The sequence below is a fragment of the Taurulus bubalis genome (genome assembly GCF_910589615.1).
Source record: "Taurulus bubalis genome assembly, chromosome: 10".
Taxonomy (NCBI): Eukaryota; Metazoa; Chordata; class Actinopteri; order Perciformes; family Cottidae; genus Taurulus; species Taurulus bubalis.
The window spans coordinates 25,753,568-25,767,073 of NC_136598.1; the positions used below are offsets into that span (position 1 = coordinate 25,753,568).

A 13,506-nucleotide genomic window follows, 5' to 3' on the forward strand; every position below is an offset into this window, starting at 1 on the left:
GGCAGCGATGTGCTGTTGATGGAGTAAAGATGGCGGCCGGTCTCATCGGAGCGCTGCACATACGCACATGAATCACCAGCTCTGATACCTACCTACCTCCTTCCTTTCTACCTTCCTTCCTTCCTTCTTTCCTTCTTGCTTCCTCCACCCAAGTAAAAATGTGAGAGAATGTTAAAAAAATAAATAAAGAATTGATCTCAATATAAATATATATGAATATTTAACTATACATAAACAACTATATAAATATATTTGACAATATCATATATTTAACTATGTATAAATATATATTTATTCATAGTTAAATATATGTATATTTATGTATATATTTAACTATTTATAAATATATATTCATATTTAACTATTTAATATTTAACTATATAAATATATATTTAACTATATACTACTTAATTATATAAATATATTTAACTATACATATATATTTAACTATATATATATATATATATAGTTAACTATATATATATATATGTCCATATTATACTTAACTATTCTTTGGTGACTTCACATGTTGGTTCTCCCGCCCCAACTAAAAATATAATATTTGGAAAGAGAGATATATAAATATAAAGAAATATATATTTATATTAAACTATATAAATATATTTATATTGAACTATATATATATAACTAGACAAATATATATTTATATTTAACAATATATCTATATTTAACTAAATATGTGTGTATATATATATATATATCCCCAGGAAGACACATAATCAAGAGTACCTTTCACTGCTTCTAGCAGCACATGAACTCTACCTGGTGAGGGTGAGGCGCTGGCTGACGTTTCTATAATTACTTCCTCTGGTATATTACAATAGATCAATTTACTTAATGAGTGCCCATTTAGTTGATACATATTTAATGACAATGTCATGACAATTAAAACCTTTTTTTCAGTGCGAGTAATCGTTGTCATTTGAATTGATATCATGTAATTCACCTTTACCGTTTGTTAAAGCAATTCTGCAGTAATGCTGTCAGTAATGCTGACTCCAACATATTTAATGTGAGTTTTCTCGCCGTATGTTTAAGGGAGTGGACTTTCGCAGGCTGTTAATCACGCTGGTACAACTTGTTTGGATGCATTCCTACTATACGTTGACATTATAGTCACCCAGTTTCAGACGGTGTTACTAAAAATAACCCTGGTAATATGAATGGCAACCATTTCTGTAGCTAGGCAACTGCCATGTGCAGCATGAATGAAAAAGACATTCAAACATTTGTTTTAGCAAAAACAAAACAAGGTCAATACATTTAACAAATCATTTGTCATGGGTTCGACTTTATTTACTAGTATATTAACACATTACATGCTACGGAAAATAAAAAAGGTGAATTTCAGTTGTCTTGAAAGAATATAGTGTTATAATAAAATGGCACATTTTTATACTAACACAATTTCCACTGGCTTTGTTTTTGCCACCCCTTCCCTTTTAATTAAAGGAAATGAATGACTTCATGCAGGGCAAAAAAAAAAACTTCCTGGTGGTTTCATTGGCAATGTAATTTATAAAAGGTAATGATTTATAGCTGAGCACCTGCCATGTGAATTGTGAGTGTGAAAGCTTGGTTCAATTAAAAAGCTGAAGATACACACATTTTACTTTCCCAATAAGTCAATCACATTAGAGCTGGGCAATATATTGAACCATCAATACGGTGACATGACTCTTCTTTTCCTGCTTTAAAAAGCTGCATCCCATTAAAGTGAAGTCCTTTTCTTCACACACCAGACTGTTCCTTTGTTTACGTTCACAATACTCAATGATTAGTCTCATTGTGTAAATGTAAAAAGCAACAACATGTCACCATAATATCAATATTTTTAAAATACAAATATTGTGATCATTTATTTTCTCCATATCGCCCAGCCCTGAACCTGTTTTAAAAATAGTCAATATTATTATTTGGAAAGTGTAAAATGAAAGATTTCATCTTCTTTTAAACCCATAAACTCTCGCCTTCCTTTATCGCTCTGAATGCCGTTACAGTGACACCTACAGGCGACATGATGCACTGCACAGAAAACAAATACTGAAATGTGACATCTGAGAGGAAAAAAAAACATCTGGCTTTGTAAGACACGGATGAAAATTAAAAGCGAAGTCTAAACTAGAACTGATACCCGAGGAGGAGGGAGGGGGTGATGAAGAGGAGGGAGGGGGCGATGAAGAGGAGGGTGTCAGGTGTCCACGAATACATTGATTTAACAGAAAAAAGATAAATAAACGTGTGCTTGTGCATCACAAGGCTTTAAATAAACAAGAGGAGGAAAAGTTCAAGGTGGCAGGTACCAAATAATATCACTTTCCTTTAGTTTCTCTAAAAAGGTTTATTTAGTGTGCTGGATGCGGAGCGCTAACATGAACCAAGATGGCGGACGGCCGACAGACGCAGAATGACGACACACGCGGTGAAGTGAGAGCTTCCTCCTTCTCCTCCTCCTCCTCCTCCTCCTCGAGTCAGTTTGCACCGTCGCTCCCTCCCAGCATGCATCAGAAAAAAGTGTACATGAAAAAAACAGACAATGAAGAAAACTACAAAAAGATAAACAATATTTTAGCATGTAATGATAATCACATCGTACATCATGTCATAACAATATGTTCATTATTTTTTCTTCTTCTTTCGTTTTCTTACAAAAGACTACTTGGTGGTACTTGGTTTGTAGGCGGCCGAGTTGAGCCGAGGCGGAAGGTGTGCTGAGCGTAGTGTTAACCTTTGACCTCCACCTCGACTAAAGTGTTTCTCCGAGCTGCCGGTCCCCACTCAAGTTTCCGTTTCTTTCCGGTTTCATATTTGGCTTATAGTTCGCTTTCCTCGTCTCGTAGCGCTGCGTTCAAGTCCAGTGGGAACAATGGGATACGTCAGATATATAAACATGGCGGCCGTCGTCGTGGCAGGATTGTGAAAACCCCGTCCAATCATTTTTATTCGTCCAGAATGTAACTTGAAAGATGTAATAGTTGTGATGATTTTGGGGGCGTGTCTTCAGAGGGAGGCTTCAGTGGAGACGACTCTTCTGGGGCTCGCTCGTTGAAATGTAGTGGGCAACTCTGGGCGTGTTTTTATTGGATAATTCTTCAAATCTAGCTAGTTTTCTTAAGATTTCCTTTAACTAACGTAGGCGGTAAAACCCAGAGAACCTTTTTCAACCCCGTTTTGAAGACTGTAAATGTTACACAACTTTTAAAACGTACATTTTAGAGTTAATTAGCTTCTAGCGAACGCTGACATCTTCACTTTCTGGCCGAGTTGGATGAGAAGATTGATGCAATTATCATGTTTATATGATGAATATATTAGCTTAGCTTAGCATAAAGCCTGTAAAGTAGTGTGAGGGGGAAGCTAGCTTGGCTTGGTCTAAATGCTAGTTCACATATTATTATTACTAGGATTTAATAAGTGAGCTTTAGAGGTGCTGGTAGATCGGTTTGGTTTTTTGTAAGCCTCCCCTGCTTACAGTCTTTATGCTAAGCTAAGCTAATCGGCTGCACAGACCCCGAGAAATGTCCCTCTTCTCATCCAACTCCTGGCTGGAAAATTAAAACGTATATTTTCTAATAAAGACAAACTATTGCTTTTTAAACAAAGTTTGCAAAAAATAAAGCGAGTGTGGCGCAAAGAGGGAAGATGAAGAGGGAGGATGACGAGGGCGGAAGAAGAGGGAGGACCAAGAGAGGAAGAAGAGGGAGGACGAAGAAGGAGGATGACGAGGACGGAAGAAGAGGGAGGACCAAGAGCAAAGAGGGAGGAAGAAGAGGGAGGATGAAGAGGGAGGAAGAAGGGTTTCGCCGCCACACCCACGAAACAGGAGATTGTGATTCTGTAGAGAACGTCGGGCGGAGCAGCGGGCGGCCATGATTATCCAGAGGGGTCGAAACGGAGGACGTGTGCATCGTTTTGTTCTGAAGTGATTCTCTGACACTGTGAAACCTGGAGAAGACGTGAGGGGCGAGGGGGCGGGGCTAAAACTAGTGTCCAAATAGCGGCCTGAGGTCGGGGGCGAGGCTAAACTAGTGTCCAGGTAGCGGCCTGAGGGCGGGGCTAAAACTAGTGTCCAGGTAGCGGCCTGAGAGGCGGGGCTAAAACTAGTGTCCAGGTAGCGGTCTGAGAGGCGGGGCTAAAACTAGTGTCCAGGTAGCGGCCTGAGGGGCGGGACTAAAAGTAGTGTCCAGGTTGCGGCCTGAGGGGCGGGGCTAAACTAGTTTCCAGGTAGCGGCATGAGGTTGGGGGCGGGGCTAAAACTAGTGTACAGGTAGCGGCATGAGGTTGGGGGCGGGGCTAAAACTAGTGTCCAGGTAGCGACATGAGGGCGGGGCTAAAACTAGTGTCCAGGTAGCGGCCTGAGGGCGGGGCTAAACTAGTGTCCAAGTAGTGGCCTGAGGGCGGAGGCGGGGCTAAAAGTAGTGTACAGGTAGTGGCATGAGGTTGGGGGCGGGGCTAAAAGTAGTGTCCAGGTAGCGGCCTGAGGGCGGGGGCGGGGCTAAAGGTAGTGTCCAGGTAGCGGCCTGAGGGACGGGGCTAAAACTAGTGTCCAGGTAGCGGCCTGAGGGCGGGGGCGGGGCTAAAACTAGTGTCCAGGTAGCGGCCTGAGCCTCCGCCCTCAGCTGAGCTCCTCCTCCGTGTTGAGCTGCTCCAGCAGCTTGACGTGCGTGAAGGGGAAGTGACCTCGCTTGCCTTTACATTCACCCTCCCACTGGCCGTTCACGTTGATTTTGGTCACCATCACCTGGTCGCCCACCTGGAGGGAGGAGAGGGTGGAGCTTCATTATTAGCATCATTAAGAAACACAGAAATACAGATAAGCCTCTTGGATCCATTGTTGACAGAGAGAGCGAGAGACAGCAAGATGTTCATTTAGTAAATTATGGTCATTAAGAGTCAAACAGACCATAAAACAGGGGATGATTTAGGGGCGGGGCTACAAGGTGATTGACAGGTCTCTAATACGGCATTTTCCATGTTTTTTCCTCGAAATTTCAGTGAGTTTTCACTTCATGAAAGTTAACGTAACATCACCCTCTCAAGCAAACGACTCGAGCCATCAACTAACCACTAGTCAATGTGGCCACGCCCACTTAACCACACCCACGTGACCACGCCCACTTCTTATACACAGTGTATGTTTGGGAGATTTATTTTCCATTCTTCGAAAGTTTTCACGCGCACTAAATATGGTCACTTATTGATGGTTTATTGCTTGCTTAAAAAAAAAAAAAAAAAACACGGCATCGACCGTAATCCAAGATGGCGGCGGCAAAAATGGCCGAACTCGAGGCTTCGAAACTTCCACCGGGTGACGACACACGCTCGTAGCAACACAGGCAGAGGAATCGAGTCAACGAACCCGAGCAAACACGGACCGACGTGTCCAAAGGTGGACGACTGAACCGGCGGTTCGATGACCCCGTCACCCCGTTTTAAATGTGCTGGCAGCGAGACCTCGTCGAGTATTCTCATCCTCCTGCAGCAGCTGGTCACGTAAAACCGACACTTTGGCATTCCGTATCTTGATAACGATATATAATCACGATTAGAATCATGATCTATAGTCACAATATAAAATCAGGAAATATCGCTATTTTTCTGTTAAAGCCTATTTTTTCCTTTTAACTCCTGTGTGAATTAAACTTGATAAATTAGAAGCACAGAGTATTTTCTCATTTTATTAAGAACCTTGCAAAATGCACAACATTAAAAAGTATATATATATATATTTTTTTTAATAATAATAGTTAAATGTGACATTCCCTACAAAATATTTCACATCCGATTTTCGGAGAAATTTGAGTTGGTGTGCGTTCGTTATTCCCAATTTAGCCTTGTCTGATTTCATCGTGATTAATCATCAGATTGAATTGTCGCTCCGCTTTAAGCTGCATTTCCTTCACTATTTTGTATGCAACATATCAAAATAATGATTTGAATGGTGACTCTTTTGGCCAAAAAGCGACGTCTTCAAAAAGCTTGTTTTGTCCCGATTTCCGATGGAAAAACTGGACTTTTTTTTAGGACAAATTGACGGATTTTGTTCCAGGGTAATTCCGGTCAAGTATACTTAAAAATGGAATAAAGTTTTTTGCATTGTACATTTCTCTTCAAGTTCCTGAACGTGGTATTCTAGACAGATATGAGACTATTCGAAGCACAACAGCGTCGTCTCAGAGGGAATCTGCTCCGCCGTGTTTGGATATCATTAATTTAAACTGCAGGTTATTTTTTTGGGTCACGAAAAGGAACGTTTGTCTTTTCCCACAAAGAAAAAAAAAATTCGTTAATTAACCGCCATCGCGTGACGTTGATATTCAGGAGAGCTCGTAGCCGTTAGCCGCCTCGGAGCTAACGGGTTCATTATGATGCGTTCAGGCTCTGTCGAGTAAAAAACGAGTACTGGGCGAAAGTAAATAATAACGCTCTGATGATGTGTTCAAATGTCGTCTAGTAAAATGTAGTTTTGTGATGATGAACTTGAATAAATCCAGTTGTTTTCACATTAATATAAAATATATATTTAGAGATTAAATATGAGCCGTTTAATTCCTAAAACCAGCTCTAAACAAATTTTAATGCATCATTAAAACTACTAATATCAAGATTTATTAAATCAATAAAATATTCCACAATCTTTTATTTCCTAAATCATATGAATTGTGTTTTTTTATTAGAAAAAAACCTTATAAATTACTTTAACAAAAAGAACATTTAGTATTTTTGATCGTTTACTGACTTCAGAGCGGTTGAAATATTATTTTTTGGGGACGGTGGTGAAAATAAAATAGTCTAAAGTCTTGTAGACATAATAATAAATGAATCAGCAATTATGTTGGTCAACTTCAAAGCAACATTGCCAAACATTACCTCGCTTCCACCTTCTTAAATGTGAAGATTTACCGTCTTTCTCTAGTTATTATGATTATAAATTACATATTTTGGGGGTTTTGGACTGTTGTTTGGACAAACACTGGGTTGAAGACTTCAACTTAAGCTTTAAGAATATGTGATGGAGAATATGTTTTAGAATCTTCATAAAACACACGATTTTAATCGGGAAAATATTCTGCAGAAGCTGCCTCCCTACTTTTCTCCGGGACTGAAGCGGATTAATTCAAATTCTATATTCATGGGCATCTCGAAGAAGACAAAAATGTAAGTTTAAAAAAGGTGCTGAATTCAAAATTGAGCGCATATCTATAATTGAGGGGTTGCCTCCAAACGGCTCTCAACATGGCGCCGGCCGACTATCGTAAGCAAAGCACAGATAATCCACGACATCGACATCGCAAACAGCCGCTTCCTGAGATATCAATGCTCTGAATTTAGCACCTTTAAGTCCAATATTGTTGAACATTTAGTTTTTAAACCGAATAACACATAAAACACCCGAGACAGGGATCCAGTCTGCTACTGAGAAGCACGACTAAGCTGCAGATCTCACCATCAGACACAAGGAGACGCGAGCTAATTATTAACCGCCGTGTGAGTCACTCCGGGAAAACACGCCGCCTCAAAGCCAGACAGGAACTCTGAAGAAGGATCCACCGGTTCTACGTCACCGAGCAAAACTTAAAGCAACACAAAGGATGTGATGAAGGAGCAACGCAAAAAGAAGGGCTCAGATCTGATTTAAAACAGAAGTATCGGAGGGCAGGAGACACACCGGCCTCCTCACCAGAGGAAATGGTTCTGTTCCCAAACACAAGCCTCCTCCTCCTCCTCCTCCTCCTCCTCCTCCTCCTCCTCCTCCTCCTCCTATCTCATATTCACGGACTACTTCATGACCTTTTGTACGAGCTCTATAACAGAAACAAGTCAAGTGTTAAAGGCTGCCAAAAATATACTGACATAAATCAGTTTTTTACAACACTTCCTGTTTCTAAAGCATCTAAAAGTCTTCCTGGTACGACCCTGCATGTAAATACTGTTTGTATCAGTGAACTAAAAGCTCCACAAATACTGAGGAGGGAGGAAACCCCACCCGAGGGCCCCATATTTACCTCCAGGGCCAGGGCGGTCTTGTCGTAGGCGTTGGGCACCCTCTTCTGCGTGGCCCTGGCGTAGACGGGTCCGTTCTGGAGGTTGGGCAGAGAGGTGGGCTGGGCGTACTGCAGGCTCGGGTCTCCCAGCAGCGGGGCGCCGGGCTGGGCCGCGGGGTTGTCGGATTTCCCGGGCACGCCGGGCCCCGCACCCCCGGCCGCCGCCGCCGCAGCCGAACCCGGAGACGCCGGCCGGTACTTCTCCACGTACGGCACCGGGATCATGCCCGCCCGGCCCTCCAGGTTCTGGGCGTTCCACCACTGCTCCTCCGGCTTCTCCAGCACCCGCAGGACGTCGCCCTTCCTGAACGGGAGGTCCTCCTCGTCGTTGCCGGGGAAGTCGAACAGCGCCCGGACGTACTCGTCCTCCAGGCGCGGCGGGGGCCCGCCGGGGCCCACCATGATGAAGGAGGTGTGCTTGGACTTGTTGACGGGCTCGATTAGCGTCGTGGTGTCCAGGTAGTGGATCTTGTAGAACTCCAGCAGAGCGGGGAGGGCGTCGAACTCCTGGTCGCCGATGCGGAACCTCGGATGAGCCGAACCTGGAGAGGAACACGACATCATTTCTCATCAGATACCAATCTATTTGCGTAACAAAGCGTGACCCGGGGTGCTTTCCACAGCGACCAGGAAGAGCTTTTTGTTTCCTCGTTTTTGCGTTTCATTCCCCTCCAATTAAATGTGTAAAACAACTTTTTAAAAAGCTGCACGAGGAAAAATAAACACATTTTTTCCGCAATGCCTGCAGAGGAAAGGGGACAAAGTCTAATACAAATAAAGACGTGGCATTTGTGACTGAACTTTTTGAGCATTTACAATTTAATAGGCTCATTTTATTTGTTGTTTATATGATAACTCCCACCAGCCACCATGCTGCACGTTAGCGACTAACATCTATAACTGTGACCGGATGTGTGTGTGTGTGTGTGTGTGTGTGTGTGTGTGTGTGTGTGTGTGTGTGTGTGTGTGTGTGAGAGAGAGCCCACACGTGTTACATAGCACTATTTCGCATCTTTTTTTGGTGCAAGTCATGCACGAACGGTCACACCCCCATCGGAACCACAACTCCTCGCTCACCTGGACCGGATTGTCGGTTGTTGCTGATGCTGTTGATGATGTAATGCGAGACTTTGGAGTTCTCGGACACGGAGAGCACGTAGTCCCCCGGGCTGGTGATGGAGTCCCGGACCAGGAACACGCCGTGCCGCTGGCCCTGCAGCAGGGACACCGCCTCCTGTCTGCTCAGCCGACCCCAGTACCAGCTGCCGCGGTCCTCCGCGTCAAAATTGCCGGCCATTATTATTACAACGACCCGCTCGCTCTCTCTGTCTCTCTGTCTCTCTCTTTCTCCCTCTCCCTCCTCCTGAGAGCCGAGGCTTTTTTTTGTGCACAGGGGCCCTTTTCCCCCTCCTTCCCTTCCCGTTATCCACAACTCATACAAAAAAAAACTTTAGCGCCTTTTGAAGCACGTTTGGTAAACAGGCGACACCCTGCAGCCAGCCGTCTGGACATCAAATCGCCGACACAGAACCGGAACCCGGAAATAATAATACAAAATTAAAAAAAACTCTTATAACGGCCGGGATATATTTTTTTTTAATTTTAGGAGAAGAATTCCGGCTACAATTCGGCGACAGATGACAAGTAATTAAAAAAAACTGAAATGGCGGATACCGTAAGGAAAAAATAAGAAAAAAAAACCTCGTTCCCCGGATGTGACGTCAGGCTAAAAATCGGAATCTAAAGAAAGACTTCCGGTTCGAGCGTCACACCGTTATAACGCTTTTCACGCGAGCTTATAATTATTAGATAAAGTTCTAACACGACGATAACATGTGGAGAAATGTATATTATAACATTATGTGTCACTTAGGAGCAAATACTTAGACGTATATTGACTCTTCGTCATTACTTTAAGTAACTAATTTGTAAGCTCTTATTTTGAAGTGTACGTCATTTCCTGTTTAACTTGACGGGCTCGTCCTTCGTGTTGGTGGTGTGTGAAACATAAAGCTTCCGATTTATTTATTTATTTAATTTAAAAATAAATAAACAAATATTTAGAAGCTCTTTAGAAATAATATATCGAGCAGGTTTAATATACAGCAGCAGGTTTAATATTCACAGCGGCTTGGGTGCAATTCGTGAGCTTGGCCACTAGATGTCAGCCAAATATTATTTTAAATCCTTAATTATTTCAGGATCCACTTGTCCTCAATATCGAACTAATACAGGATTAAGATTACATTAGAAAAATATCGTATCTAAGTTACGGACCGAAAACCAAGGCACTATTTCACTGAACTAAAACTCCTCACAATAAGATAACAACATCATTTTACCTGCAAATTTGATCGTTTATACATGTTTTTAATTACTTATTAACATTTAGAACTGTCTATTACTTACTTACTAATGTTTAGAACGATAGACCTGATGGTTTAGAGCTGTGTATGAATTACTTTTTAACAATTATAACTGTAGACCTGATGGTTTAGAGCTGTTACTTGTTATTACTTAGTTGTTAACATTTATAACTGTTTATGAATTACTTACTTACATGTATAACTGTTTATTAGTTACTTACTAACATTTAATAACTGCAGACCTGATTGTGTATTCCTGGTCGTCTATATACCTCAGTCTAGTCCTGGTCCTATATAGACCTCAGTGTAGTCCTGGTCCTCTATAGACCTCAGTGTAGTCCTGGTCCTCTATAGACCTCAGTGTAGTCCTGGTCCTCTATAGACCTCAGTGTAGTCCTGGTCCTCTATAGACCTCCATCGGTAAACAGACCATCAGAGAGAAGATGGTCTGGTTCTATAGAGTTCTTCTTAAAGATCCTCATTGATTCTCCTCCTCTCTGGGAGCCAACACCACACTGCTGGAGACTCAGAATGTGTTGCTGGACCCACTGGAGGGAAGGGTGGCACGGGAGAACCAGAACCAGGACTGAGAGGACCAGACTGTCAGACCCTGCTGCAGTTGTCGTTGATTGTTGTTTGTCTCGTCTAACGTCTCATGTCTAATGTATGCACCTTCCGCCTAGAAGAATTCCTCGTTTCTGTAAACATTCTTGGCAAATAAACGATTTCTGATTCTGAAAATGAGAGGTTTTCTAAAGGGACCCTGGTGCTCAGAGACACTACCACATTAGTCCACAGGGGGCGCCAGAATCAACACAACATGAAAGTTCCTTACAGTAACTATAGAGAAAGTGTTTCTTCCTCATAAAGTTCTGTGCAAACTATCCACCACCCTATTAAAATCAAGGGATATTGAAAAATGTCCTCTCATTACTCATTTGATTTTTGAAGTTTACGTCAAAAAAACAACTCACGTTCATTTTCTCATAAGCGCTCAGACATTTAAGTTTGTCTTCTACCCTCAAAATGCTCAAACATCTTAACACTGACGTTGCCAATGGTTATTTATAGATCCTGATTCACATATTTGGTCCTAAATTAAAGAAATAAAGGCATTGTTTTGACTTTCTTAACGAACCAAGATTGTGAAAAGCTGCAGATCAGAAGTCAAATGATGCAACAAAGCTTGACACACAATGACGGTGTGGACATATAGGATGTAGAGAGACAGACGGGATTAAAGCATCTTTTCTTTGTGACAGATTTTAGTGCTGATGTAATCACTGTATCCTTAAAACATAAAACAACGATAACCTGGACCTTTCACAACCCATCCATCCATCCATTTTCATCTGCTTATCGGTCGGGTCGCGGTGGCAGCAGGCCCAGTTGGCTGACCCAGGCTTCAATCTTACCCGCAACATTTACCAACTCATTCTTCGGGATCCTGAGGCATTCCCAGGCCAGCTAAGAGATATAATCCCTCCAGCGTGTCCTGGGTCTTGCCCGGGGTCTCCTACCCCTAATGGTCGGAGCCTCCCTTCCAGCACCCTGGCATAAGCTTTCCCCGGGAGGCTGAGTAGTGTGATACTCTGATAGTTCGATGACACGCTCCGGTCGTCCTTCTTGAAGATGGGAACCACCACCCCGGTCTGCCAGTCCATGGGCATTGTTCCCGACCCCCATGCGACATTGAAGAGGCGTGTCAGCTGAGACAGCCCAACAATGTCCAGCACTTTCAGCATCTCAGGCAGGATTTTATGCACCCCCGGCGCCAGCTTTTTGACTACCTTAGTTGGGGCCGCTAGGGATATGGGTGCAACCTCCCAAGTCTTCAGGCGTTGCCCTCTCCCCAGGGGACACGTTGGCTGGATTTAGGAGTTCCTCAAACTGCTCTTTCCACCGCCCGACAATATTCCCTGTCTGGGTCAGCAGTCCCCCCTACCTGCCCCCCACTGAGAACAGCCTGGGGTAGGCCCTGCTTTCCCTTCCTAAGCCGTCGGATGGTTTGCCAGAACCTCCTTGAGGCCAACCAAAAGTCCTTCTCCATGCCTCCCCGAACTCCTCCCATGCCTGAGTTTTAGCAGTCGCAACCACCACAGCTGCAGCCCTTCTGGCCTGCCGGTACCCATCCGCTGCTTCAAGAGAACCCTGGACCAGCCAGGCCCGAAAGGCCTCCTTCTTCAGCTTGACGGCTTCCCTCACCCCCGGTGTCCACCACCGGGTTCTCGAGTTGCCGCCACGACACCGATGACCTTCCGACCACAGCTCCTAGCGGCCGCGTCCACAATAGAGGCTTTGAACATGGTCCACTTGGATTCCATGTCCCCAGCCTCCCTCGGGATGTGTGAGAGGCTCTTCCGGAGGTGGGAGTTGAAGACCTCCCGGACAGGGTCCTCTGCCAGACCTTCCAAGTTCACCCTCACTACACGTTTGGGCTTGCCAGGTCTTTCTAGTCGGCTCCCCCACCATCTGATCCAACTCACCACCAGGTGGTGATCAGTTGACAGCTCTGCTCCTCTCTTCGCCCGAGTGTCCAAGACATACGGCCGCAGATCAGATGATACGATTACAAAGTCGATCATTGATCTCCGGCCTAAGGTGTTCTGGTACCAGGTACACTTATGAGCCACCTTATGTTCGAACATGGTGTTCGTTATGGACAAACTGTGGCTAGCACAGAGGTCCAACAACGAAACACCGCTCGGGTTCAGATCGGACAAGTCGTTCTTCCCAATAACCCCCCGCCAGGTTTCTCTAGGTTTGTTTAAATGCATCTAACATTAAAATACAATTTATATTCTGGATTTGACCTGTTTTCTTATAAGAAACCAAAAAGGACTTCATCAAATAAGTAAAAACTATTTGGGGCTTTCATCACTTCTACAGCAGGGATTCATTTATATATTCTTCTTCTGCTGTATTTGAATTAGTATTATCATTAAAAACATAGATCAAACTGTATTTTAGGGAAGAAGAAGAGATACTTTATGTATTCTAAACAGAGATTACCTTCAAAAAGTTTAAGTAATCAGTGTTTATAACATTGAAATTTGTAAACAAGTGTTAAACAC

The 13,506-nt window shown here is 43.3% G+C and overlaps 1 protein-coding gene across 1 annotated transcript; it reads right to left on the minus strand.

Moving 5' to 3' along the window:
• Positions 1–4,636: 4,636 nt before the first annotated feature.
• On the minus strand, positions 4,637–9,363 carry crk (v-crk avian sarcoma virus CT10 oncogene homolog; the record flags this gene model as incomplete). Its single annotated transcript, XM_079225320.1, has 3 exons — positions 4,637–4,774; positions 8,028–8,608; positions 9,144–9,363. The coding sequence occupies 3 exons, from the start codon at positions 9,361–9,363 to the stop codon at positions 4,637–4,639; spliced, it is 939 nt and encodes a 312-aa protein (XP_079081446.1).
• Positions 9,364–13,506: the final 4,143 nt, after the last annotated feature.